Source organism: Micromys minutus, assembly GCF_963924665.1.
Source record: "Micromys minutus genome assembly, chromosome: 23".
Classification (NCBI taxonomy): domain Eukaryota; kingdom Metazoa; phylum Chordata; class Mammalia; order Rodentia; family Muridae; genus Micromys; species Micromys minutus.
The window spans coordinates 33,805,740-33,831,306 of record NC_137958.1 but is presented as its reverse complement, the minus strand read 5'-3'; the positions used below and the strand labels follow the sequence as shown (position 1 = coordinate 33,831,306).

The 25,567-nt window shown below is 37.8% G+C and overlaps 1 protein-coding gene across 3 annotated transcripts; it reads right to left on the bottom strand.

Annotated features, from left to right (window-relative positions):
* Positions 1-1,138: 1,138 nt before the first annotated feature.
* On the bottom strand, positions 1,139-25,090 carry MIOS (meiosis regulator for oocyte development). Of its 3 annotated transcripts, none has more exons than XM_080936463.1 (12): positions 24,957-25,090; positions 22,559-22,617; positions 18,023-19,356; positions 17,655-17,753; positions 13,165-13,419; positions 11,118-11,287; positions 9,037-9,102; positions 7,992-8,150; positions 4,797-4,949; positions 3,112-3,316; positions 2,029-2,158; positions 1,139-1,518 (listed from the first exon to the last, which is right to left on the bottom strand). In XM_080936463.1, exons 3-12 carry the CDS (start codon positions 19,314-19,316, stop codon positions 1,422-1,424), a joined length of 2,628 nt encoding a protein of 875 aa, XP_080792589.1. In that variant the 5' UTR covers positions 19,317-19,356; positions 22,559-22,617; positions 24,957-25,090; the 3' UTR covers positions 1,139-1,421. The 3 variants fall into 3 exon arrangements, with proteins under 3 accessions (XP_080792589.1, XP_080792590.1, XP_080792591.1); XM_080936464.1 differs by lacking the exon at positions 24,957-25,090 and adding an exon at positions 24,735-24,900; XM_080936465.1 differs by lacking the exons at positions 22,559-22,617; positions 24,957-25,090 and adding an exon at positions 21,841-21,936.
* Between the last annotated feature and the right edge of the window lie 477 nt (positions 25,091-25,567).

The window sequence follows — 25,567 nt, the reverse complement described above, 5'->3', positions numbered from 1 at the left end:
AAGCAAAGTTATAACTCAGTCTAGTCTAATGGATCTTAAGTCTTTTGTCAGCCTACTGTTTAAGTGATGTTCTTAATGCTGTGCACCTTCAGATACCTTTCCAAAACGTACAGAATAGGATCCTCTACAATCATAATTTAAAGCACAAAATTCAGTTCAGTTCCTACACACAGTATATTACAAAGAACTATGGTACAATTTCCTTCTCTTGAATATGTCCAGTTATGCAGACAAACAAAAATGGAAACTAAGTTCTTGAATTGGCCCCAATACACACACTTTTAGCAACTTATATCTAAAGTAGACTCCAGGAATGCCCTTGTTTTGCCCAACATCATGAAGTCTACTTTAGAAAAACAAGAGATGCCAAAGCAGGAAGGGGTCGGACAGCACCATCAAACCCTGTCCTGCATATGGGCTTGCATAGACTTTATGCCCAGAAGTACCTGGTGGTGGTGAGAATAATAAATTAAGATGATATCTGGAAAGAAATCAGAACATTGTAAAGAAAAAAACCTAAACTAAAAAAGTTACTATCATGTCTTCCTAAAATTTTGCCCACTTTTCTCTTTAGGAAAAAAAGTTCCAAAGTACATTTTTTAAAATTTTTTATTCCTTATTTTCTGAGTGTGTGTGTGTGTGTGTGTGTGTGTGTGTGTGTGTGTTGTGTGTGTGGGTGGGTGCATGCACCTGCTTACCCCATGCTGCAACACTACTGAAGGCCAGCTAAATCACTGCTTCCAACACATGGGTCCCAAGGACTGTACTTGGGTCTTCAGTGTTGGCAGCAAGCCCCCTTCTTACATGCTGAACCATCTCATTGGCCTGCTCCTAACTTGGATATTTGAGGAAGACAAGAATAATCTTTTATACTAAAATACAAATGTATGAGGGTGAGCATTTGTTAAATATGTGTGTGCACATATGCACACACGCGTGTATCCTCCAGTGTGGGTCAGGAGCTAATTCTCAATGGAAAAGCCACATTTTTTTTTCTGAAAGCATATTTAAGCATGAATAACCTTAAACTGGTAGATGAACCACTGAATTGGCATTTGCCTTTAAATATGTACAGGTTTATCAAAAGATATCAATTTCAGATTTAAGATATAGGCACAAGATCTGTTTTTATTCTAAAACCATATATACACATAATTTTGACAGAAGCCTAGAAAGTTCTTTCAAATAAACTTTAACCTACTGAACAGCACCAATATGTATGCTCTGATATCATATCAGCAGCATTTACCATTGAGAAATACATCAAAATCACTCAAATATCAAATGGCTGAGCTGATAGAATGATTTATTCTCCCATTATAGGAAAGTCGTGAGTGACTTGTTCTGAGGTATTTTTCTGAACTATGAAGGACATCTATTAAAGATTCCACACTTGAAGGTTTCTCTTTAGGTGTAACATTTCATGGCTGGACAGTCTCTGCTGGCACCAGATTCCCTGTTGTATCCAACTGCATACATTTACATGTGCAAGCAGATACAGGACACTCTGCATGGTCCCTGGGAAAGGTGAAATAACAGTTAGAAATCCAAGCTTTACACACACAGATATATTTATGCATCAATCGTCAAATGCCACTGGGTTAAGTATAAGAATTAAAACCCACAGTAAAAAAATGCATTAAGAGCATCAAATTAAAAGCAATCCCCAAGGTAAACTTTTAAGAGGATGTTCCTAGGAAATGAACAGTTTCCGTTTGGCTTGTTCACAGCTCCCCAGGTGATGGGGAGGTAGTACCAGGTTAGATCAGCACAGCTGAGACAAGGCACACGTGAGTGTGCGGCTGACGAATGACACTGCTCAAACCCACTACACATCTGGCATAGGTATTACTTTAAAAGTTAAACATTATATAAAATAATGATGGAACCATTGGTACTACCTTTAAAAAGTCAAATAAGTAAAAATTCATCTTTAACTAACACTTGACACAGTGGCACCAGAAGCCTGCACTGTGTCCGGTTATCTGCTCTATGCTTGTGCGCAGTTAAGGACAGAGAGCCGCTCACCTGAACCAGCTCAGCATATGTCCGGCGTGCCCACCGTGCCGGCAATTGTGACACCAGGTAAACCAATTATTAAACTGAGCTAACTTTTTGTCCTTGCTCAAGTCCACTTTTTCATCTGATTTGGATCCGCCTATGGGAAACAAAATGGTCACCGTTAGCCATTCCACAGCAGTTTAAGTTTCTTAAAGAACAGCTCTGAAACCACGTGAAAATATAAATCACATACTACACAGAAATAACTATTTTAATGCTAAGATCTAGTACTGAATACCAGTATATATATATATATATATATATAACACTAGTTTCCTTTTGTTTATTCAGAACATGGTCTCACTATGAATCTTTGGCTGCCCTGCAAAGATCCCCCTGTCTCTGTTTCTAGTGCTGGGATAAGGGGCGTGTGCCATTACGCCAGCGAGTTTACCTACATTCCTCATGATCAGCAAAAAATGGGAAAGTGTACCCTTTCCAGACTCACTAAGGAACTACTTGAATTGAAAATCTACATTAATGACCTTTCCTAAAAGAAATGTAGACTTGGGTTCAGGTGAATTTCACTGAACATCAACAGGATAGGTAATTCTCATTCACACAAACTTGCCTATTCCACATAATGAGAACAAACAACTACAAACACATCTATTTACATAACTGTCAAAATAACTGAAGCTAAGGAGTCAAGTGATCTGGTTTCTGGGCCAATTGATATTAGAAGTGAGGATGAAATAAGAAAGGGAGAGAACTTCTCAGACACTATCAAAAAGCCTTCATGGATACAAGGTTTTGTTAGTAGCTGGGCACATACTGAATTTGAAATATCAAATCCGAAACCAGTAGGAGCCACAAGAATGGTATAGTTATAAAAATCACTCATATTTAAACTTTAATCATCAACTTTAACTTGGCCAGCATCTATGAGATTATTTAAGTTATTATAAATATAAATGTGTATTTTAATGAGTAGACTATAAATTTTATAAAACTTTCAAGAAGTAAGACTAATACAGACATTAAGTAATATATGTTGTACTTGTAACGTGGGAAATGAGTTCAGAGAAGTACTTTGTGCAAGTGTCATACCAGGACAGCTGGAAACAGGTGTTCCCATGTTAATGAGGCAAAGTGCACATCGAGGAAGAGGTTTTCGACAGCCAGGGCAGCTTGTGACTTTGGATTTTGTTGGTGAGCCACTCACACCATACTGACTAAACCCTCTGCCTTGATGAGGTACAGAGGAACAGCTGTAGGAGATTGATTTGCCACAAAAATTACAACTCACAAACACCTACAAAGCAAATGAAAATAGCAATTTAGTGTGAACAATAATAGAATTATAAAGTCTGATACTGATAAAATGTTTTAAAATTTTACTTTATTCTGCAAAATGACCCATCTGACTAGCTTTCAGTTCAGGTCTCCATGTAGCAAGTACATTATTATTTCCTGTTACCTTTACTGAATTACATTCTAATGCCATTGATAATTGTGAATTACTAGAAACATTAGACGCTAACATTTCATAATTATCAAGGACATGGGAATGCACCCAAGGCCATTACAAAACCCCAAGGTGGTTTAATGTGAAATGGCCGTACGGAACATTTGGTCCACAGCTGGAAATACGTCCTCATGTCGGGAGAAAGTGGGTCATTTGGTGTGGTCCTTCAGGTTTCTTAGCCTGGCCTCACTTGATGACTGACTGGACCCAAAGTGGTCCTGTTCCCATGCTTTCCCCAGCATGAACTTCCCCAGAACTGCTATCCCTTAAGCTGCTTCTTGTTAGGTATTTGCTCACAGCAACAGAAAGGGAAACTAATGTACCACTAGCGATCAGTTCAGTGACCATCTTCTGAACAAAATCTTATAAAGGCAACACTGAGCTGAGCTTCCTTCTCAAGGTAGCTGAAGCAGAGGGATCAGAAGTTCAAGGCCAGCCAAATAATTTAGTAAAATAGTAGCCCCCAAAAAAGAAAAGAAAGGACTGGGGATGTAGCTCAGTATGAGATTAGCTGCTTAGCATGTACAAGATCCCAGGATCCGTTCTGAGGACAAAACAACAACAAAAATCCCTCCCCCAACCATCATGGCCTTTTCTACAATGAAAAGGGGTTCCTGCAATAGTGCCTTAAAAGTTTGGAATAAAGTTGATGAGAGAGAAAACAGCCACAGAAGGTGCTCACTGGGTTTTAGGAGACCTGCGGCACAATCCTACATTATCTTGCTAAAACACCTACTCCATAAATAACAAAATGTTCTGCTTCCAACAAAATTAAAATAGCACCATCCAGTGTTCATAGTGAAGATCAAATATTCAAATCTGAAGTAATTATGTAATATTATATCATGTACCTTATGTGATAATTCATCTCATATTAAAATTTTATGCACAGGCTTATGTTTATACTTAGTCTAATTTTTAAATCTCCAAATTCTGCTCTAATGAATATAAATAATACATAAAAGCAATATGCAGCTGGGACTATGGACAGATCAGATTCTGAAAGTCTGGCAGACACTGATGAATTTAGACAGCCCTAGGAGTTAGGCTTTCCTAACACCATCTAGGCCTACTATCCTTTGTTTTATCTCAAAGTAAAGTTCAGCCGTACAAGATGACTGTTAGAAAATAGGGAAAAACCAGGAAAAGAATAAGAACAAAGTGAAGTCTGGGATAGACAAAGACAACAAGAGACAAAAACAGGCTGATAATAGTTTATCTGGTGCTCACATGTTAAAATTTGATTCTCTTACAACAATCTACTTACCTGTGCTAAAGGTTTGGAACTGGGATCCAATTTACTCCTATGAATATCAAATTCAGCCCGTTTGTGCCAAAACCTCCAGGCATCTAATAAATTTCTATAATTCTCAATCCAATATTGAACCCTTTCATCTTTCAGAACATCTAAAGGTGAACCCTAAAAAGAAAATACAAAGTATTTCAAACATTTGAAATGTCCTGGCTTAAATCAAAGAATTCTGGGTAAAATGTGTGTATCGGTAACTCAGAAGTAATAGACTTTTCAGGAATCTATCTTAATAAGATTTTGAATAAAACAATAAAAATAAGCATGCATACTATATAAATACTTGACCAGGATGTAAAATTCTCTTTTGAGTTTAAGGAGCAAGTGGCAGTCAATCCACCTTTCTAGAAAATGTAGTCAATTATGATGAGAAAACCTTTCGTTCTAAGTACTAAAGTTGATGGATTCAAAATCTTTGCTTACAATGTATCCAAATTGCACATCAAAACTACTTAATAACATTTACACTAGTACTGAGCCTGGCCCTTCAAATCTGGTAGTGAAGTGAAGTGCTGCTTGTGAGTACTGTAATGTGAAGTGCACACAGGCACTAGTGAGAACTGGCTTTCCTCTAAAACAGGTTTTAGTGTCAGAGTCGGCAGACACAATCTTTAATGCAGGATGTAGCACATTCGAAGGAATAAGCTCAAAGAGAAACATTATAGATTGGTGGAAATTAACCCTTCAACTAGTGAGTAAATAAGGAATCTAACCTGAGAAATGTAATCTACAGCAAAGCTGACATTCTACAGTTGAAATACAGAATAATAATAAACAATGAATTGCCTCAATACTAGAAAGAACAGACCAGGAAAAAAAAGACAAAAGAGGACAGATTAGAACCAGGTATAAATTAAAACAAACTGTGCCGTTACCACAGAGAAGCCCATTACCTTGTATGTTAACTTAATTAATTTTAAAGGTACTTTTGGATGTGGGAGAATAAAAAAATCCCTGACTAGATTAATGTCCAATGGAAGTGAAGAGAGGACAAATGAACAAATCAGCATTAATTGCCCACTGAAGGTGGGCATGGAAGCAGACAATGGGACCAGCACCCAGAGGCAGGCATGGGTGGATCCCAGCCTGGCGTACAAAGTAAACCCCAGGCCAGCCAGAGCTAACCATGAAACCCTGTCTCAAAACAAAACAAGAAAAGAAACTGTCCAAGTGAAGAGGGGGAGGTAAATAATAAAAAGAAAGGAAGAAAGAAAATGAACAGAATCCTAAGCTCTGAGTAAAACTTATTTACTATATGCAGAATAAAATGAAGAAAAAAGAGCAAGTGTGGAAAAAGAGAAAGATACACAGATATAATATACTAAACTATGCCAAACCTGGTGAAAAAATGCTAATTGACAGATCCAAGAAGCTCAGTAATCAATACACAGGATACAAAAGACCTATAACTAGGCACAGGTGTCATTTTTTTTTTCTGAGAAAAAGGGCTTCTTGAAAGAAATCCATGGTGGTGAGAAACACCACACACAGGGAAACAGGAAGAGAGCTGACTTCTCATCAGAATCAAAAGAGGCAGAAGAATAGGAAGCACTTCTTTAACGTGCTATAGGAAAACTAAGATACACTAGATGCTTCTGTTAAAGTGTAAAAGCCCCGGACCATCACCTCCATTACAAGAAATGGTAGAGAATAAACACGGTGATGAAATAAGATTAAGCTCAGATCCATGGGAAGAACAAACACCTGGGACCATAAATAAAGTCTGTAATTCCTTTCTCCTTATAATTTATAGAACAGGCAAATCACTGCCTGAAGCAAAGGTAACAACATAAGTTGGAACATATCCTCTCTATAGAATGAAAGCTGTGATCTCTGGACAAGGGAAGAGGTGACCTGTGAAATTACACTGGTATAATGCCTGTGAAATGCAAAGTGTAAGACAGCCCAGTGCTGGGTGTGTGGTAGGAAAAAGACAGGCATTACAGCATGTCGGTGTGAAATGCAGTCTGAGGGGAATGGATTCTGGGGAGTTCAGGGTGCATGCTGTAAGGCAAAGCACCAGCTTTAGCAAGAAACTAGTAAGAAGGCTATAGATAAATGCCAATAAAGAATTAAGGTGAATCACAGAAACTGATACAAAATAGAGTGGGGAAAAAGCAAAGGAACAAAAGGAAAGAGGACAAAATGAAGAAGGCATGAGGGTAGAGTGAACTTGGCCACACACATGGAAAGAGAAAGCACCCCAACTGAAAAAAATGAAGACTAGACTTTTTAAAAGGTCACTTTACACACTCTGCATTTTAACATTTTACGAATTCTGTTCTTCCCAACCCATCTGCACTCTACAGCCATATATCAGCAGTTAATTTAAAAAGCAAACTCATTCCAATGAGAAAACTGTATGGAGGCAAACCTTTTCTCACAAGTGGTGGCTTGATACCTTATACAAGCAGACTGCATTTTAAGCCAGCATTACGTAAGCTCACAGGAAAGCACAGAGAATGAGACTGGGTAAGCACATTTCGATTTCTTCACCAAGGTAAAGCGGGCTTTCATACAAAAGGAAGAAGGCACCAGGGAGAGAGGCGCTCATACAAGAAAGGCTAAGTTAAGACCAGCTGGAGGCCAACTAGACACAACAGTGACACACTGGACAGATTTGTTTCTCAACAAGACTAATGTATTAGGTAACCGTTTCCTGGAATCTGGTATAACCACTGGACAGTTAAAGCAGCAACAACAACAAAAAATGTTGATTTACTAGTTATTCAAATTACTCTGCTGGTAATAAGATGGACACTGGGGAGTAAAAAAACTCAAGTGTAACTTAACCTCTCTTCTTCCATTCAAATGAAAGCAAAGCCACTGTTCAGACCAGGCAAGGGAGTCCTTTATGGAGGGTGGGTTAGACTCTGATCTAAGGCCTTAAAGAGAAGTTTCTCTGCTTCTGTCTGAGCTTTCCATGAACTCAGACACAGTCGAGACAGGCATTCTGACTAAAAGAAAAACCTGGATAAGCTAATGAGGTGATGAGGGCCAGTAGGATGAAACACATCCTCAACAGAACAATGAGGTCCAACTGCAAACTAAAAATCAGTATGTAGGGAAAATAGCATAGGCACTTTAGTGAGGGAATGAACAAATGCAGAATGTGGCCAGGCTGTTCTAGAGCTAGTGTCGCACTGCACTAACCTGTAACATGCAGTAGCTCGCGGTCTGGACATCTCCAGTTCTGTCCACGTAGCTCTCCATCAGGTCCACTCCGTCCTTAGTGAGGCCAGTAAGTAAGATCCCTTCCAAATTCCCAGCCTCTTTCATTTCATTCGTCAGCTTGTCAATGTATTTATTTAACTGAAAAATTCATAGTAATCTTTTTGATGCAATCTGTTTCACTACAGATTTTATAACTGAGAATTACTATATTTAGAGCAATTTTATTCTTGATGGAAATCATTTTAAGTCAGAATCCCTTGCCAAAATATAAATACACACTGAGACGTCTACATCAATTTCAAGTTTCAATATGGTATCTATCCACAATCAATTTATTTTTGTGTGGCATATGTGCCCCAGGAACAAGTATACACTGCTGTGCTCAGGTTTTCCATGGACTCTAGGTTATTCAATTCAGGTCCCTGAACTTGTGTGGTGACCGCTCTAACAACTGTGCGATCTCCCTAGTTCCCACAATCATTTAAAAAATTATAAGACATTTCCTATGGTTATAGACAGCTAGCTCTTTTCAGCAAGTTCTTGCCTGTCATGGTAGTATAGAGCAGCATCACAGAACTAGAGCTAGATGTTCACAATCACCAATAAAAACCACTTCCTGTCCATGGTCTCCTTTCATCCCATGCAGACTCCAGCCAACATTCCTCCCCACTTGACTACCATGCTAGCCATCTGTGAGCGCTTCACCCTCACCACCCTCAGAGGCAGCACGTAAGTCTTCACATGCTGAAGCTAAGACCTGTGTATAGCATTACTAAAGCCTGAGTTTAAAATGAAGACCTATTAACTCTTCTTCAAAATGCAAAAATAAACTAAAATGTCAATTCAACATTCTAAAGCAAATTCAGTTATTATATACATATTTATAATTTCAATGGAATAACTGCCTTGTTAGATTTTATATAAAAATCTTATAGGCATACAATTATATGTAAAGACTAGTTTCTTAAGAATAATTCATAGTGAACATTAATCATCTCAAATATGGATTGGAATCAGTTCTCACCTGAGCATCGCCAAGGAATTTACAAGCAAATGCCACTCTATCCCGTACAGCAACTTTGTTTTCATACTGGGGAAAAACAATTATACGTGCCACTTATTTGTAAATACATGTAAGTTTATTTTCAAATGTATTACAGAGGTACTGTTCAGATGCTGAAAGAATCATCAATTGCCAAAGAAGCCTTTTCTGATGTTACTATTAGGAAACACAGTACAAAGGACATTGTCCTTTACAGTAAAAAATTTATCTTTCAAACGCAGACAGACCTACCCAATTCAGTTATGTAGATGTAAAAGAAAGCAGGTCATTCTTCTATAAGACCAACAAACTATAACTAGATACCATGTAATCTTTCTCTCAAAGCAATTAATTTTAGAAACAGCTACATAAAATTAATGACCAAATCTAGAAAGTCTATGAACTGGATATACCAGTACAGATTTAAAATATTAATAACTTGGGGATATAAAGATGACTCAGTGGCTAAGAACACTGGCTACTCTTCCAGAGGCTCCAGGTTTGGTTCCCCAGCACCCACATGGTAGCTCGCAAACAGCTGTAACTCCAGTTCCCAGGGATCCAATGCTTACATCTGGCTGGTCTCCTTAGATAAGTGCATATAGTGCATAGGCAAAACATGCAAACACATAAAAACAAAATAAACCTAACTTTAACTCTTAAATACAAAACCTAAAACTTGTAAATGGACACTACTAAGAGGGGTGGTTTGCAGTAGAATATTTAGAGGCAGCATTTTATTCATCAATATTATTTTTGAAATTACTTTGAAAATGTTACTATAAATTTAGAAAGTTTCAACTATTTTGCAATAAGAAAAAAATTAATTTATAGGCAGCAGAAAGATACAATTTCTATCAAAGTCATTTTTGAAGGAGTTTTCCTTCTTAAAATATAATATTCTTTTCATTGATACTCATTACCTTCCCTCAATTATAAAATGTAAATCTACCTTTAAAAGTGAATAAGCTCTTAGACTCAGTTATATGTACTACAAAAACAAATGGGTTTATAACAAAATTGGGTCCATTTTGTATCTGAGAAAACTAGAGCCCTAAAAGTTAACTGAATAGCTAAAGTTAAACTGTGGCAGAACACAGACTGGAGCTTTTTCTGGCCTCTAAACTCAGTATGTATGTACTTATGGTAACAATATAAAAAATAAATAAAATTACATAGACATTAAATTAAATATTCTTGAAAAAGCTTGGATCCATGAATTTCCTTCTCAGCTCTCCATATGGGAATAAGGGAGGAAGGAATCTTATTCTAGGTCACTAATTAAAATACAAAATGTAATATTTAAACATTAAGCAATCAGTTCATTTCTTTTTCTACTCTATCATTCTCTAGCTCATGCTGAAAATTTATTGTTAGCTCAAACACAACACTTAAAATTTGTTTAACAAATGCAGTAATAACAGTTTACAATAACTCAATAAAAAATATCCTTTTATAGAATGACAACTACTGAAGCAATACACATTTCACAAGAAATGTTCTAATACCAAACAGAAAAATAAATCTGAATAAGGAAAGTTTTTTCCATTGCTGGAGAGAAGACGCACAGTACAAAGCGAAGTGGCTTTAATGTTTGTAAGTCAACAACTGACATGGTCAGGGAAACCACGCTTCATTCTTTGCTCGTGACAAGGAAGAAGCAACGGGCCTGTACAGTGACTAAATTAGGGCAGAAAGAAAAAGACCTGAGAAACTGAGTAAAATGCAGATAATTATACTTAGTGTGATTACGTGGTTTTCCAAATAGGACTTATCTGAAAATGACTGTCTATTTAAGATGAAAAGACACCTTAGCCAAAACTAACTGAGTGAACATCAGTTATCCACACACACATGCATGCACACAATATTTAGACAGTAAATACATGTATGTTTATAGTTGTATATTCCTACTTCTCAGTTTTTTAGAAAAGCATAAAACAGTCTTAGTTCTATAGCTATATATTATATTAACAAATACATATTGTATTTATATATAACAAAACTATAAAAACACAACACAGTTAAGTTGAAGGAGGGTCTGGGGAAACAAAGTAACTCACCAGAACCCCATCATAGGCCCCCGCCTCACTTGTCAGAAATGCAAACATGACGCATAGGTAGGGGTTGTTGAGCTGCAAGCGCAGTGTGCTGCACATCTCCCTCCACAGGGAGTTCTTCTCATCTGTATACCCTGATAAAGCCATTGCCACCACATTGAGATTCAGATCTCCTAGAGGATAAAGTCAAGAGTTATCAGAAGCTTAATGGCCCCTTTCTCCTTAGTTCTTAAATCCTAAACACAGTGACCAAAGGGTGAATTTGCATAAGAAAATAATTAAAACTGTTAAATTTGGTTGAGTAAAAAAAAATACATTGTTAAAGACAACTCATATATGCACGTATAAAAATGTCATGCAGGTAAGTACTTTTCCCACAGTCCTGGACACTGAACCCAGAATCCCACTGGAATGCTCTAGCACTGAACTACTTCTGAAGCAGCAAGGAATGGTTAACTTGCAACTTCTCCAGCACTTTCACCTGGTCTAAATGGAGACAAGTGATACCATCCATCAAAATCACTGCCACCCTTGGCAGTGAGGTGACCCACACTATGCTGAGTACTAAAAGTAATGCTATACGATCATAACTGTCAAAGGTCTCTTAGATTCCTACTTCTAATGATGTACATATCCTGATATACAAAGTGTCAACTAGAGGAAAAATAAACAGTATTTTGGTATTTTTCTTTTAATATACTTAGAAAAACTTCTAGGCCAAAAAGAGCTATCAGGATTATGTCAAAGCTGTATGTAGACATGTTCACACAAAGCATTCCTTACTGATGACTCCCACAGACACTGCTCTGGGTGTACAGTGCTCTAGGAAGCTGTCAACCAGCAGTTCAGTTCCGCATGGCCTGCTAAGCTTCACTCCTCATGAGAAAGCTAAGCTCTCTGAAACACCATCTATCTTTCTTACACCTTTCTTATGGTTCTTGGTTCTTCCCATTCTTCCATTTCTAATTAAACAATACCTCCCACTTTCTGTTCTTATCAGCCTTATTACCCACCTTTACAAACAAGTTTTCTAAGATATTTGATGCCTACTCTATTATACAGCTTGAAAATCTTTTAAAATAAAAGCATGCAAATGCCAAATCTTCCAGGTATGTATGATAGGAAAGTATGCTTTCAGGTTGCAGCAAAATTAAATTAGAAATAGAGTTCAGGGGGCTGCACATTGATCCCAGTCTCATATATGTTCTTTTCTCAATGGCACTACATATCTCTCCTACAGTCAAGTATAGAAGGCTTTCCCTGAAGGCCAAAGCATTAACTTTTGTAACTTTTAGGATGAAACTAAATATATTACAGTCAATTCCATGTTTATTTTTTTATAGTAAAACTGAATTATAATCGGTTGAAAGTAGGCCAGAACAAGTAGGAATTCAGTACTCTAAATACTCAGAAATAATTTTTTACATGTATTAAATATAAATAACAATATACCCTTTAGGAATTTAAGTGAACCACACCTGAAAATCTAGAACCAACCAACCAAACTAACAAAACAAAATTCTTTGGTTTTGAGTGATTTGTTTCCCTAAGGATCCTGTGGCAAATTCTCAAAGAAACTTTTCCTCTCCCCCAACTCTCTCTGTTACAACGAATATGCCTTAATTGGACTCAATTAGAAACATTTCTAGATCAAAATATGCTTTTCATAAGAATCTATAATGGTCTACGCAAAAATATCAACCAAAGGAGAAAGTGCACACTAGAATATATCCAGCTGCTTGTACTAAGAGTGTTTACATATGAAAGTAGTTCCAATATTCATTCCTTAATGTATGTGATCTGTCTTTAAAAGGAAAACAAGGAAACATATGCTAGAAAACTTCTTAAATTATTATTGTCATTTAAGATACATTTGTTTTTACTGACCTATCCCAAAGCATATATAAATAGAACTGGCTAGTATTTACTGCTCAGCACTATATACTTTCCCTTTGAATAAAAAAGATGTTGATTACATAACTGAAAATTGCCCACATCCTTTCTTTCGAGAACTTTATGAGCTGTCAGTTCTCAGAGCATAGCATTATACCTTTTTCTGAAGATGCCCCTTCATTCAGGATTTGGATTGCTCGCCGAATATCCAAGTTGAACAAAGCCACAGCAGCAGCTCTTTCCCATTCTCCTTCCTGCACAAGGGAGTTCAAAAATGGCCCGACATCTACATCCGTTCCTTTCTTTATCCAACCACAAAGCTGTAAGGCTAAAATCCTCTCTTCATTTAAGTTCTGAATATCAGTTTGTTTATCCAAGCCACTCCAATTGTGTCTGCTGCTTTCCACCATTCCTAAAAGCAGAAAAGTTTTATATTGTTTTTATTGTTGTTTTGAAATATATTAGGAAACCCTTCAGCTTTACAAGGAAACATTTCAACATTTAGAATATTCAGTTTCTCAGTTGTAATTTTGCAATAGCATAAATAAGCAGTATGCCACAAATAAAACGCTTTGCACCATAGCTGAGTTACTAAGAAGCTCTTGTTATAAGACTAAATGTTTGGGCCCAATAATCTGAGTCTCTGCATCAACCCTCTGTTATCTGACTCACGTGTTTCCTTTATCCCTGCAGACACATTTAACATAAGCGCTCACATCTGCTCTCCCACTAGAACACAAGCTCCAACAAATAGATAGTTTTGTTTATTTTCAAAAGGTGCCCTCTGCTTTGGAGAGCCAAGGCACTTGAGCTTTCCTCCTTTTCTCTTCTGTATATATGTACAAGAAGGGCTGGACCACCTCTGTCTGACTGTTATATAGTACATACCTATCCATATAGGTAAAAAAAAGTGAGATTTTAGTCAAAGGACTTCTAGGGAAATAATAGAAAAAATACAATGGGAATGACCTGGCTATGTCTCACTCTATTAAGTTAGAAAATCATATATTATCTTTTCTAATGAAAAATAACTTACATTTCCATAACATTAATACTGAAATTGTGGGAGCTGATTATAATGGCAAAGTAATTTCATTTAGGATACTACTTAATGGCAAACATAGACAAAACATACAAACATGAAGTTCATGGATTCTCTCAACTACAACAAATTCAGAAATGTTCTAGAAAGTTTTACAGTCAAATTGTCAAAAATACATTATTTTCAGAAAAATTAAATTATGACATAGGAAACATGAGTATCCATATTCAAACTTCCTTTATTAATTTACATTTGTAACTTACGCTAACATATTTATGTACTTATAAGTATCAATGCTATTTATAAATAACTAGATCAATAGCAAACAGATGAGCTTTTAGAATTCAGTGTGCTCATTGTGGACAGAGTAGGACCTCGAGGTCTCCACAGCTTGGGAACCATATCCTTGAATAATCCCCTCCTCTGGATCTTAAGCTAAATCTTATTTGCTTCTGAACAACAGCAGAGAAGAAATGAAAGAACTTTACAGATGTAGCTAAGGTCCTCGGCTGTGAGTGACTCAATGGAGAGATATGTGATCTAGGCCTACTTTAATCAGGCCAACCCTTAAAGAGAGTCAACCTAAGAGAAGCAATAGAAAAGAGATCTGTTGGTCTTAAAGCAGGCAGAGCCGCCATACTGGTAAGGTAATCTGTGAGAAGGCAGCACAGCAAAGAACTATAAATAACCTTTAGAGCCATGGGTAGGGCCTGACCATCATCCAACCAGAAAGAAGGGCGTAACTTAGTTCTGCTACTACAAGGAACCCTCAATCTCTCAGCCTCTGGTCATTAAGCCCTAAAAATGCCACCTCCACTCCCACCTCCATGCCCACTTAATAAAGGACATGTGCATCCTTCTATCTACAGCCAAATCTCATCTAAATCCAGTTCCTTCCCATTCCTAGGAACTTTATCTCCTACATGTATCTTCAACCGGTTTTCTGCTGCTAAACTTGACCAACAACCACAAGAACTTGGAAAAGTAAAGGCTCTACCTCTAGACGGAAATGGCGCAAGTTTAACCATAATGTTCACTTTAGCTTTATGACACTCTGAGCAGTGCCCAGTCTTCTGACTCATGGAGACAGCAAGATTCTATAATAATCTATATTATAGAAAGGTAGCAAAGGGTCCAAAGCTGACTGAATACAAGTAATCTGTCAAGGGATCAAAAAATAAACAGTAAAATGAGAAAAACAGCAAGGCATGGTAGTGCATGCCTTTAGTCCCAGCAGTCTCTTTAGAGAGACAGGGGTTCCAGACCAGCCCAGTCTACATAGTGAGCTCTAGGACAGCCATGACTACATAGAAAAAATCCTGTCTCAAAACAAACAAAGAAGAATAATTAGAACTCAGTTGTCACTTTTAAGTTAAACTTTACATATGTACACCTATGTATATAAATAAAAATAACTTAATCTAAACACTTAAATGGAATAAAAGTAGGTCTAAGTTCCATACCTAAAACTTATACTTCTAAATAATGTGTGTGGTTATCACCTTGATGGAGGTTTGTGATAAGTCTAAAATACTACTGATGTTAGTATTTATTTTAAACTATACCTTTTTGCTTTGTGGAGAAATTGTAAGTTGGATTGTTAAAGTTAGTGCTGTAGGTAAGCCCTGGCCTTGGATATGCTACGCTGATATCCTCTCACTGAGCTATATCCCTAGCCAAGAGTTTTTCTCTGTGGGGCGGGAGGATACATATGAGCATGAACTCAAGACTTCATGAATGCGAAGTATCACTGAGCAACTATTGTGAGCAACAAACACTCTCCTACCAAAAATACTTTTCTTTCCCCGAGACAGGTTCTCATGTAGTCCAAGATGGTCCTGAACTCATTATGCAACCAAGGATGACCTTAAACCTCTGAGCATTCTGCCTCCATCTCCCAAGACCTGGGATTACAAGGTTCACCAACACACTCAGTTTTATGCAGTGTTGGGAATTAAACCTTGGGCTTCCTGCGTGCTAGGCAAATATTATCCCATTTTTTAAATTTCTAAATAGATTATTTTTAATTCAATGAATTGAACTCTGGCACTTAAGAGATTCTTTCTTAGCTTGGCAACTATGCTCTGGGTAATTAGGGTTATCAAAAAAAATGTGATACCATGAATTTCAAATGTATCATTATACTACAATTTTAACAACTGAAAAGGTATTGGTGTGGGTGATATGCCTTAAGTCCTAGCTACAAGTCTGATGATCCTGAGTTCCATCCCCCAGAATTCACATAAAAGCCAAATGGGATGCATCTACGATCCAAGCACCCCTATGAGAGTTGGGTGGTAGACAGGAAACTCATCATGGTCTGATAGTATAAAGCCTATAAACAGAGAAACCCTCCGTTTGCAAGGTAGATGGCTCAAACTGACTCCCAACAGTTGTCCTTCAACCTCTACATGTGCAAGCCCACTCAGACATAACACACAAACAGGTATATATGTAATACTGTAAGCCTGGCTTTCCCAGTCAGCATTTAAACATGCTTAGTTTTATGCTGAAACTAAAACCAAAGCAACAACAGCCCTAGGCTAATTTATACATGGTGATCATATGTATGTCTGCCTTTTTACTTTTGTTAATGAATAAAGCAGTTTCTCATTAAACTTGCTCTGTTATTTCTTTTGATAAAGGCTACTCTTAGGGAAATTAGAGCTACTCATAGCTCTAATAGGAAAACACCAAAATGAAATAGATCTGAGCTGTTAATTCATCGTTCAGTACTGAAGTGTCTAAATAATTTCAAAGTTCCCCAAAAGAAAACCCCCTATAACAGATGCAGCAGTTTAGCTGAAGTGTTAAAAAAACAACTCTAAAATAGCAACAAAAATCATGTTATTGTGCATTCTGTGTTACCTGTAACATAGTGAAGGAAGTCCTGTAAAGAAAATCTACTTATTTCTGCTATGTCTTTAACCAAATAATGTGAATTATATTTCTAGCACCTATAAGGTAGAGGTTGAATCCTAAGAAACAATATAACATTATCACAATTAATTCTAGTAAAAAAAGAAGAACATCGCTTAATGCTTAAAGGTTCTTTGGTAGGTGGGGGGGCTTTTATTTTTAAATAGTTTATCAAATTAAGTCTTAATTTTTCCATTGGCTGACTCCTTCCCTTACTCAGCAAGGACTTCAGGTATTCTTCAGGCTAGGCCATACTTCACCTCGTAATACAGTCCTTATGAAAGTATAGGAGCAAATGAAAGGGACCAGTCAAGATTCTTTTAATTTAGTCTTAAAAAAACAAGATGCTGGGATAAAATTCAAACTAACAAGCAGCATCTTACAAGTGAACGTGTATAGCACCTCTCTAAAGTGGGTCTTCAAATAAATACCACAGAATCATAAATGAATAGATTTAAGAAAGGTCTATGGACATCAAAGAATCAAAGTTCCTTCCATAAAACATTCCAGACACAAATACAGTTAATACACTTAACAATTCACTAAAATATCCAATCAGAAAGCAAAAAGGGATAAATGATTTCTGTACACAGTCCTGAAATAATCTTAGTTTTAATCAAATAAGAATCAAGTAAGAGTACAAAAGTTATAAATGTATATTAAAATATAAAGCGAAATTTTCTTACCCAAAGATGATTTTACTATTGATTTAATTCCTGCATAAACCAATGATCCTTTGTTGCCTGGAGATTTTTGATCCATATCTTCTGTATATTGCTTCATAAGTATTTAAATGCATAGGAAATACTGGCAATTATGCATAACATTTCAAAATTAAAATTATTTTAATTGGAAGTCAATTCATAAGAACCTATACAAATAAGATGGTTTCACTTTACTGATCATTGTCTTGCCCCTATTCTACAAACTAAGACTTTAAAAAGTTTCAAATAATTTTACCAAAGCACTTTAGATTATAGAATTTGTATTTGTATATAAGACATTTAGCACGCTACCCAGTTTGCTTTAAATAGTTAACAATGACAAAGGATATAGTGCAGAGTGTACCAGAGTGACTTGAGCTGAGGGTCTTCATTGCCAGCTAAGATGTGGTTTCTCCATACCTGTTCTGTATCAAGTCCGTACCTTGATAAAGCCCGGAGGCGCATTTTTGTTGCTATATCTTTTTCTAAGGAATTATCACTTTCTTCTTCTGCACACTCATACAAATGGCGACCACAAGCCCACATTAAAGATGTAATCGGGCTCCAGGCAAGAGATATCCTTTCAAATACAGTGAAGTCAGACATTGTTCGGTTGTGAGTCACAACTATCATTCGATTTTGACTCGTTGGATGCCATGCAAAGGAAGCAATGTAATTGTCACAAGGTTGCACACTTCTTTCAATTATTGTGGGTTCAGTTTCATCCCCAATAGGAGTGGGTGTATGCTGCATATCATACAGCCTAATAATATTACTGTCCCTTGTTAACGTGGCAAGCAGGCCTGTCCTAGTTGGACACCATGCTACTTTTGTCAAGGGCTTTGGTTGTTCAGTCAAAGTCAAAACTGGCTTCTCAAATTTTCTAAGATCCCAGATTGCAACCTGACCTTCATAGAAGGAAGCAACACGATCATGGAAGTAAGGGTCTACTGTCACTCCTTGAACAGCCTTTGTATTTACAAACATCTTCTGGCTTGTGTTCCGAAGATCAAATATGGCTAGGTTACGATGCATGCCAGCAAGAAGTAGTTTCTGGTCTCGTGGAAGCCAACAAAGAGATAGACAAGCATCATTTTGCCCTAACTCATACAGTGGTTTTGTTACTAACAATGTTGTTTCAGCTTCACCTGCTGAAAGTCTCACTTTTTCCATGGGAACAATATCAGGAGTATATTTGCTGCAGATATCCCATATTAGAACTGAAAAGTCAGCTCTGTGTTTGTCTAGACCAGCAGCAAGCCAGTTACTATCCAGTGGGTTCCATGCAAGGGTATTGCATTGTCGAGCATGTTTTGGAACAAATTCTTTTCCTATCAAGTCTTTAAATTTAGAGTTATGATCTTGACCAAGACTTGTAAGTACAACTCGACCATTTGCTTGTCCAACTGCTAGGAGACATTCAGGATCATAATTGAGATACCACGCGACACATTTCATATAGGGTGTATCCGAGTTTATTGACAGTAATGTAGCTGCAGAGTCTTCAGATAAACGTAATGATCCAGCTTTGAGTTCTGAATTCACAGCTGATTCCACATGATAAAGGCTCAGTTCTGAGTCACATACAACAAATCTATCAACCTGGTGTGGTGCCCACAAAATATCAGGCTTGGTACCGCTCATGTTTATTGATGGGCTTAAAAAGTTCTGTTAGGTCCATTCACTGAAAGTGTTAAAAAAAAATACAAAGTTTAAAATATCAACAAAACACAATTCTTATGTTCAAATCTCTACACAAGTATGTGCTTTTTCCCTGTGTTTGTAATTTTCTCTCCACCTAAGATTCAAGATGATATTCTTTTGATTAAAATGGAGACAGAAGAATAACCACTTCCTCCAATAAAGTGACCTAGTAGGAATCTGAAAACCCTATCCTGGCTTCATTTCCCATGATGAATTATCTTAATTGTATAGTTACTAGGGCCTTCAAATTAACCTTGGGTTATAAGAACTTCACTATGATCAGTAAATTAATAAGCACCATACCCGCGATGGAGGAAAACTTAAAAGGAGAATGAATCACAATCTTAAGTACAGGTTAGAGCAGCATTTAGTGAAATACTTCTCAATGGTAAATGTTTTGTCTGTGCTAATATGGGAATGTCTAACCACAGAGAGCTACTGAGCACTAGTTAACTCACTCACTTTTCAATAATTTAACTGTCTGGATAAAATACAAAGAGCAACACAAACTTGAAGTATCATGCTATGACATTGGCTTCTTCGACTTTCAACATTAAGAACCAGGCAAAATAAAAACTGGAATGGACAAAGGAGATATGAGATTTATTCTAACTTTTCTATAATTAGTTATATGATTTTTTTAGATTAGTACTTCTCAAATTTTACTCATTCATGGACCACTTATAATGCTACTAGTCTCTATAAACAGATTCTTTTTAATATCTAATCAACTTTAACTTCATATGTAGTTTCAACAACCATGAGTAGAGTGTATTAATTATATTTTAATGTATGCTAAAATAAATACATTATAAAATGTGCTTGATTGTATTTTATCTAAAGATCATCTCTTTATAATCAGCAGTACACATGCAATTCTTAAAGAAAATGAGTAAAGAGACCATTAGAGCATCTTTTCAATTTTATAAGCCTATATAAGTTTTAATTAAAACTGCAAGTTTTAAATTTTTTTGTTTGAAAAATAAAGGTTGGATGTAAATATTAAGTGCTACCAAGAAGTTGGCAAGAATAGCTTAGATACAAATTAACAAAACATTTACAGATCTCACTGTGTTTATTTTCAGTTTTCAGAGGTGAACATATGGTCCGCCTATATCTACTCCAAGTATCAAGTATAGAGATGAACATACTTTCCTAATAAAGATATTCTTTAATAAATATTAAACTCTCACATAACTGCTTTACCTCCTAATCTTGTAATCATTTTAGACATAAATTCTTATATAGAATTTCATACTTGACAACATATCTATCTAACTTTTAAGAAGTCTTTTATTTTTAATTATGTATATATGTCCGTGTCTGTGTATTTGTGCACATGAATGCTGGATCACCTGGAGATGCAGGTGCAGGCTGTTGTGAGTCACCTGATGTGAGCACTGGAAACTGAACTAAAGTCCTATGCAGAGCAGAGTGTTATGAACCTCTGAGCCATCTCTCTAGCTCTCATATAATTTAAATTAAAAAAAAAAACAACAACAAAAAAAAACACTCTAATTCTCCTACTGGCTGTATTTTCTTCTTTAACACTTCTGAAGCCTAGGATCAGTCATTTCAATCAGATCCTTAATATCACTTCTGACTTTTTCAATTTTCTTTTCTATGTTGTTGGGTCTTTCTTTTATCCAATTTACCTCTTCTCCTCCTTGACTCAAGGGGTACTACACTAACATATTCTCAAGGTTCTAGACTAACTATAAGGGATCATGGTATGCATAATTTCTAGTCTGTGGTACTAGCTCATCAATTCATCTTTCTACTAAGAGTCTTTAAAAGTCAGAATAACCTTTGTGTTGTACAAGTGTGAACATGTATGGCTTATGTGTTTATGTGTACAGGTGTATATATGTAGGCCACAAGTCATGTATCTTTATGTGCTCATGTGTTCAGGTGTATATATGTAGGCCACAAGTCACCCTAAATGTATTCTTCTAGCACCTTATTTTTTATCAATTCTTTAAGTGCATACACACAATGTATTTTGAATATTCACTCTTCCTCCTCACTCCCCCCATTTTTTTTTTTAAAGATAACCCACCCAGTTCAGTTTGTATACTTTATTTTTTGAGGCTAAATCCCTTACTGAATTTGGAGTTCACTGATTTGCTGGCAACACTAGTTGGCCAGCAAACCCAAGGAATCCTCATGTCTTTGCCTCTCCAGTGCTGAAATTATGGGTGTACAGATAATGTTTTCACACAGATTCTGAGGATCCAAACTCATGTGTTCATGGGTGTGTACCAAGCACTATATTAAGCCATCTCTTCATACCAAAATAATCATTGTATAACACAAGCAACCAGTTTACACAATAATTTACAAATCTATAAATACCTTCAGCCTCTACCCGTTGCTCTGACCTCCTGGGATACGCTTGCAGTGTTTTAGCCACACTGCTTTCTCTTCAGTTCCTGGAATTCACTCCTTTTCCTAGGCAGCTTACCTTTGCAAATGGCGTTCTCCCTGGCTGATACTCCTTCCAGTTTTGGCTAAGAGATTCAACTTTTATGTTCTCTTGTCTAGAAATATCCTCTCGAATAGTATTCTCTCTTTAAACCTCATAGCTGAGTCTCTTGTACTAGATTAGGCCTTCCAACACAAAAGATGAGTATCTTCTGTTCCCTCTGTACTTCTCATACACAGCACAGAACTAGCCAGTTAGGCGATGGTTAATATCTGCCTAGTGAAGGCATCTTCAGGGGTCCATCAACTTCTCACAGCTATATTTCAAAGTTCCATGCTTTCTTCATGCTTCCACTTTTCCTACCCCTTTTCACTTTTCAACATTTCTTTTTCGGAACAGAACCTGACTCCAAGCCAAGAACAAAGTTCTCACTGTCACAGATGTTTCTACAGATGAGGAACCCAAAAGTAAGGCATCCTAAAAGTGGACTGCTCTAATACATTGTATTGCTTATCCTGTAGTAGCTGCTTATTTAGCACACTGTGTGCACTGGGCATTGTTCTCAACTGTGGGAATACAGTGATAGACAGGGGCAGATAAAATCCTGTTCTAACAAAGCTGCATTCTAATGAACAGACACATACAGTAGAAAAAGTCTGAAAACTGAATGAGGAAGAGAAGAAAATCATATGATAAGAACCATGTAAGACAGCAAAGAAAACTAGATACCACCTAGAGAAAGGGATAGGGCCCATACCTAGATTCTCACAAATAGAGGAAGCTTCTTAAACATGTCTTGAGATTCTTGCTATGTCCCTGAAAAAAACAGAAAAGAAAACCTCAATACTGATATAAACACACTCTAACCTAGGATTCCATCCTACAGCCTTACTCCTGATACAAACTACATATGGTAAAACAAAAGAACCATGTAGAAAAATCCAATTCAAAAGTGTTACTGTAACCTAGGTGTGGTAGTGTACACCTTGATCCTGGCATTCGGGAAGTGGAGAAAAGTGGATCAAGAGTCAGAGTAGACCTAAAACACATGAAATACAGTCTCAAAAACAAAGAACAATAACGTTACTCTATGTGATGGTTACTTTTAATCACCAACTTATCACAATCCAGAAGCACCTGACAAGAGAACCTCAAGAAGGAATTTTGTAAATCGGGTCAGCATGGGGCCCATCATGATTATATTAAGTGGAGGAAGAGCAACCTATGGTGGGTGGTGCCATTTCAGTAGGCAAGTGGATCCTGAGTTGTCTGAGAGTGGGAAAAGCTGGCTGAGCAGGAGGCATGCAAATGTTACTACTGATTCCAGCTCCTGACTGCAGATGTGATTAGCTGCTTCAGGTTCCTTTCATGTTGATTTCTACAGAATGGGGGACTGTAACCTGAAAATGTAAGCTAAAATAAACTCTCCTCCTTGAAGGTGCTTCCAGCCAAATATTTTATCCCAGCAACAGAAATGAAACGAAGACACTGTAATTTGAACATTTTGATTTACGAGCTACTCAAAGAAGAACCAGTCAGCATTCCCGATGCTATGCCTGTAAAAGGCTGTTACCACTCACAAAATTAGGCAGCAAACAAACAAAATCATAGAGCTTTTGAGTTAGAAAGGGAACTAATAAATCTTCCTCGTTTTGTGAGGGACTGAACACAGGAACAGACGTTTTGGGTTTTGTGCCAAAACTCAGACCATTTTCCATCTTACACCAGTGCTGAAGAAAGGACCCGTTGCCTAATTTGCAGGGCCCAGTGCAAAATGAAAATGTCAAGAAGTGACAGTGCAGCTTTAAACTGCTGAGTGCTAAATGCTAGGCTGGTGCTCCTTTGTAATGTCACACATTACAAAGATGGCCCTAGAAGAGCAGTATGTCTAGAACCATCCTGTTAAGAAGTCTATCACTCTATACAAAAGGTTCTTGCTTATTAACATATATAATATGAATCTGGAAGAGAGCAAAAAATCAAAACAAGCAAAGAAACAAACAATAAAACCAGTAGGGCTCAGAAATTCTTTCAGCCACTTATTAGCTTAGACCATTACAAGTCCCTTACTACTTGGGTAACATCTACGTAATTTCCACCTCACGAAGTTCTAACATCAAAGATGGTGAGTTCTCTGCTTCATAAAGATGTTGGTGTCCCTACTGTTCTTTCAACCAGTCATGGAAGTGAATGCTTTCAGATGCTGGAGATAACTAAATCCATGGAGATAAGGGTTGGCAATAATCCAGGTCCTTGCCTTCAAGTCTAGTAAGTGTTCATTTCCCTTCAATGCTTCTGGGCAAAGAAAACCATCAGAATCCCTGTTCACCACCAGAACATCCATAACACGATCCAAAACAAATGCAGTGAGCCACCACCTATAATTCTCTAGCCAGCACATTTCAAAAGTAACAAATGAAATTTAGAATATCTTTTAATTTAACCTATCAAATGAAAATTAATTAAATACAATCAATGTAAAAAATTAGTAAATTTTTGTATTTCTATTAAATCTTGGGAATCCAGTCTGTACACTTATAAGGCATCTCATTCCCACGTGGCAACTGGACACATTCAAAACACTATAATAACGCAAAACATACAATTATATGCTTTGGGGGTTTCTCTTTCTTACAATGCTAAATAAACGATAGCAGTTTCAGGAAATCTGTAGTACTACCATCTCCAAAAGACACTGCACATCTATATTTTCGTTAAAATTTAGTTTTTCAAAAGAGCCGACAAGAGTAGTCATTTGCTGAGCAGAGGCTCCATTCCTCTAAAGGAATGTGCATTATTCGCATAGGTAGGGAACAGAGCTCACAGGGTGACATGGCCCCTTAACAAGGATTTTATTGGCTACAACTGGAACTCATCGTGTTGTTATTCCGGGTAAACCAGGAATCTGATGGTGACTCCCACAGTCCAGACACCTGGCAGAGCCGCTCCGGAGCAGGGGACGCCGCGGCCGCGCCGAGGACGGTCGCCACGCGGCTGCGAGACGCCCGAAGGCTCCACACGAGGCCCGCCAGCCGCCCCGTGCCGTGACCATCCCGCTGACCGAAACGCCACCCTCCGGCCAGGCTCTGAGGAAGCGGCCGCGGCTGCCACCCCGGGCCTCACGCAGACACCCGCTCCGGGCCGTACTCACTGACCTGAGGAGGTGGCGCGTCGCCACACAGACGTTTCCGGCCTGTACGCCGCCCCTCCCGCCGCGGGAGACGGGCGCGGGCAAGATGGCCGCCGGAGCGCGGGCGGTGACCCGGGCCACCCGCTGGGCCCACTACCAAACCACCTCGGCCGCCTCGGAAGCGGACCTCCGCGCCGCGAGCCCCGCCTTCCCCTCTCCCGGCACCGCCCCTGGGCGGGGCCTCAGAGCAGAAACCCCGCCTTCCTCCCAAGCTCTCTGCCCTTGAGTGGCGCCCCTTCCGTCGCCCTCTTGTGGGCGGGGCCACAACCTAGAGTCTCCGCCTCCCTCACTAGCGCTCCGCCCAGTGTGGGACCTACCCCGGGACCCCTCCCACCCAAGCAAGCCTGGGCTCATAGAATCTGGTTATTTTTCAGAAGTCATGGTGGTACACCCACTTTAGCATATGTGATCCATTTTAATTTCCACTGAAAAGTGATGATGGGCGGTTTAGTAAAAATTTCAGGATTTGGGGCTCATGATTAGACACGTTTCAGTTATTCCAAAGAGAGGTCATGCACTCCATGTTGAGTTGAGTTGTGTTGGGATACAGGAATGAGTAAAAAGACCCTTGTATAT

Coding starts and splice junctions, on each gene's coding strand:
- MIOS (XM_080936463.1), bottom strand. CDS start 19,316: ATGAGCGGTACCAAGCCTGATATTTTGTGGGCACCACACCAGGTTGAT. Junction 17,754..18,022: donor ACTCTGGTACACTCTGCACT/ATATCCTTTGTC, acceptor GCATTTAAATAC/TTATGAAGCAATATACAGAA. Junction 2,159..3,111: donor ACCTGTTTCCAGCTGTCCTG/GTATGACACTTG, acceptor TGTTTCCCATAG/GCGGATCCAAATCAGATGAA.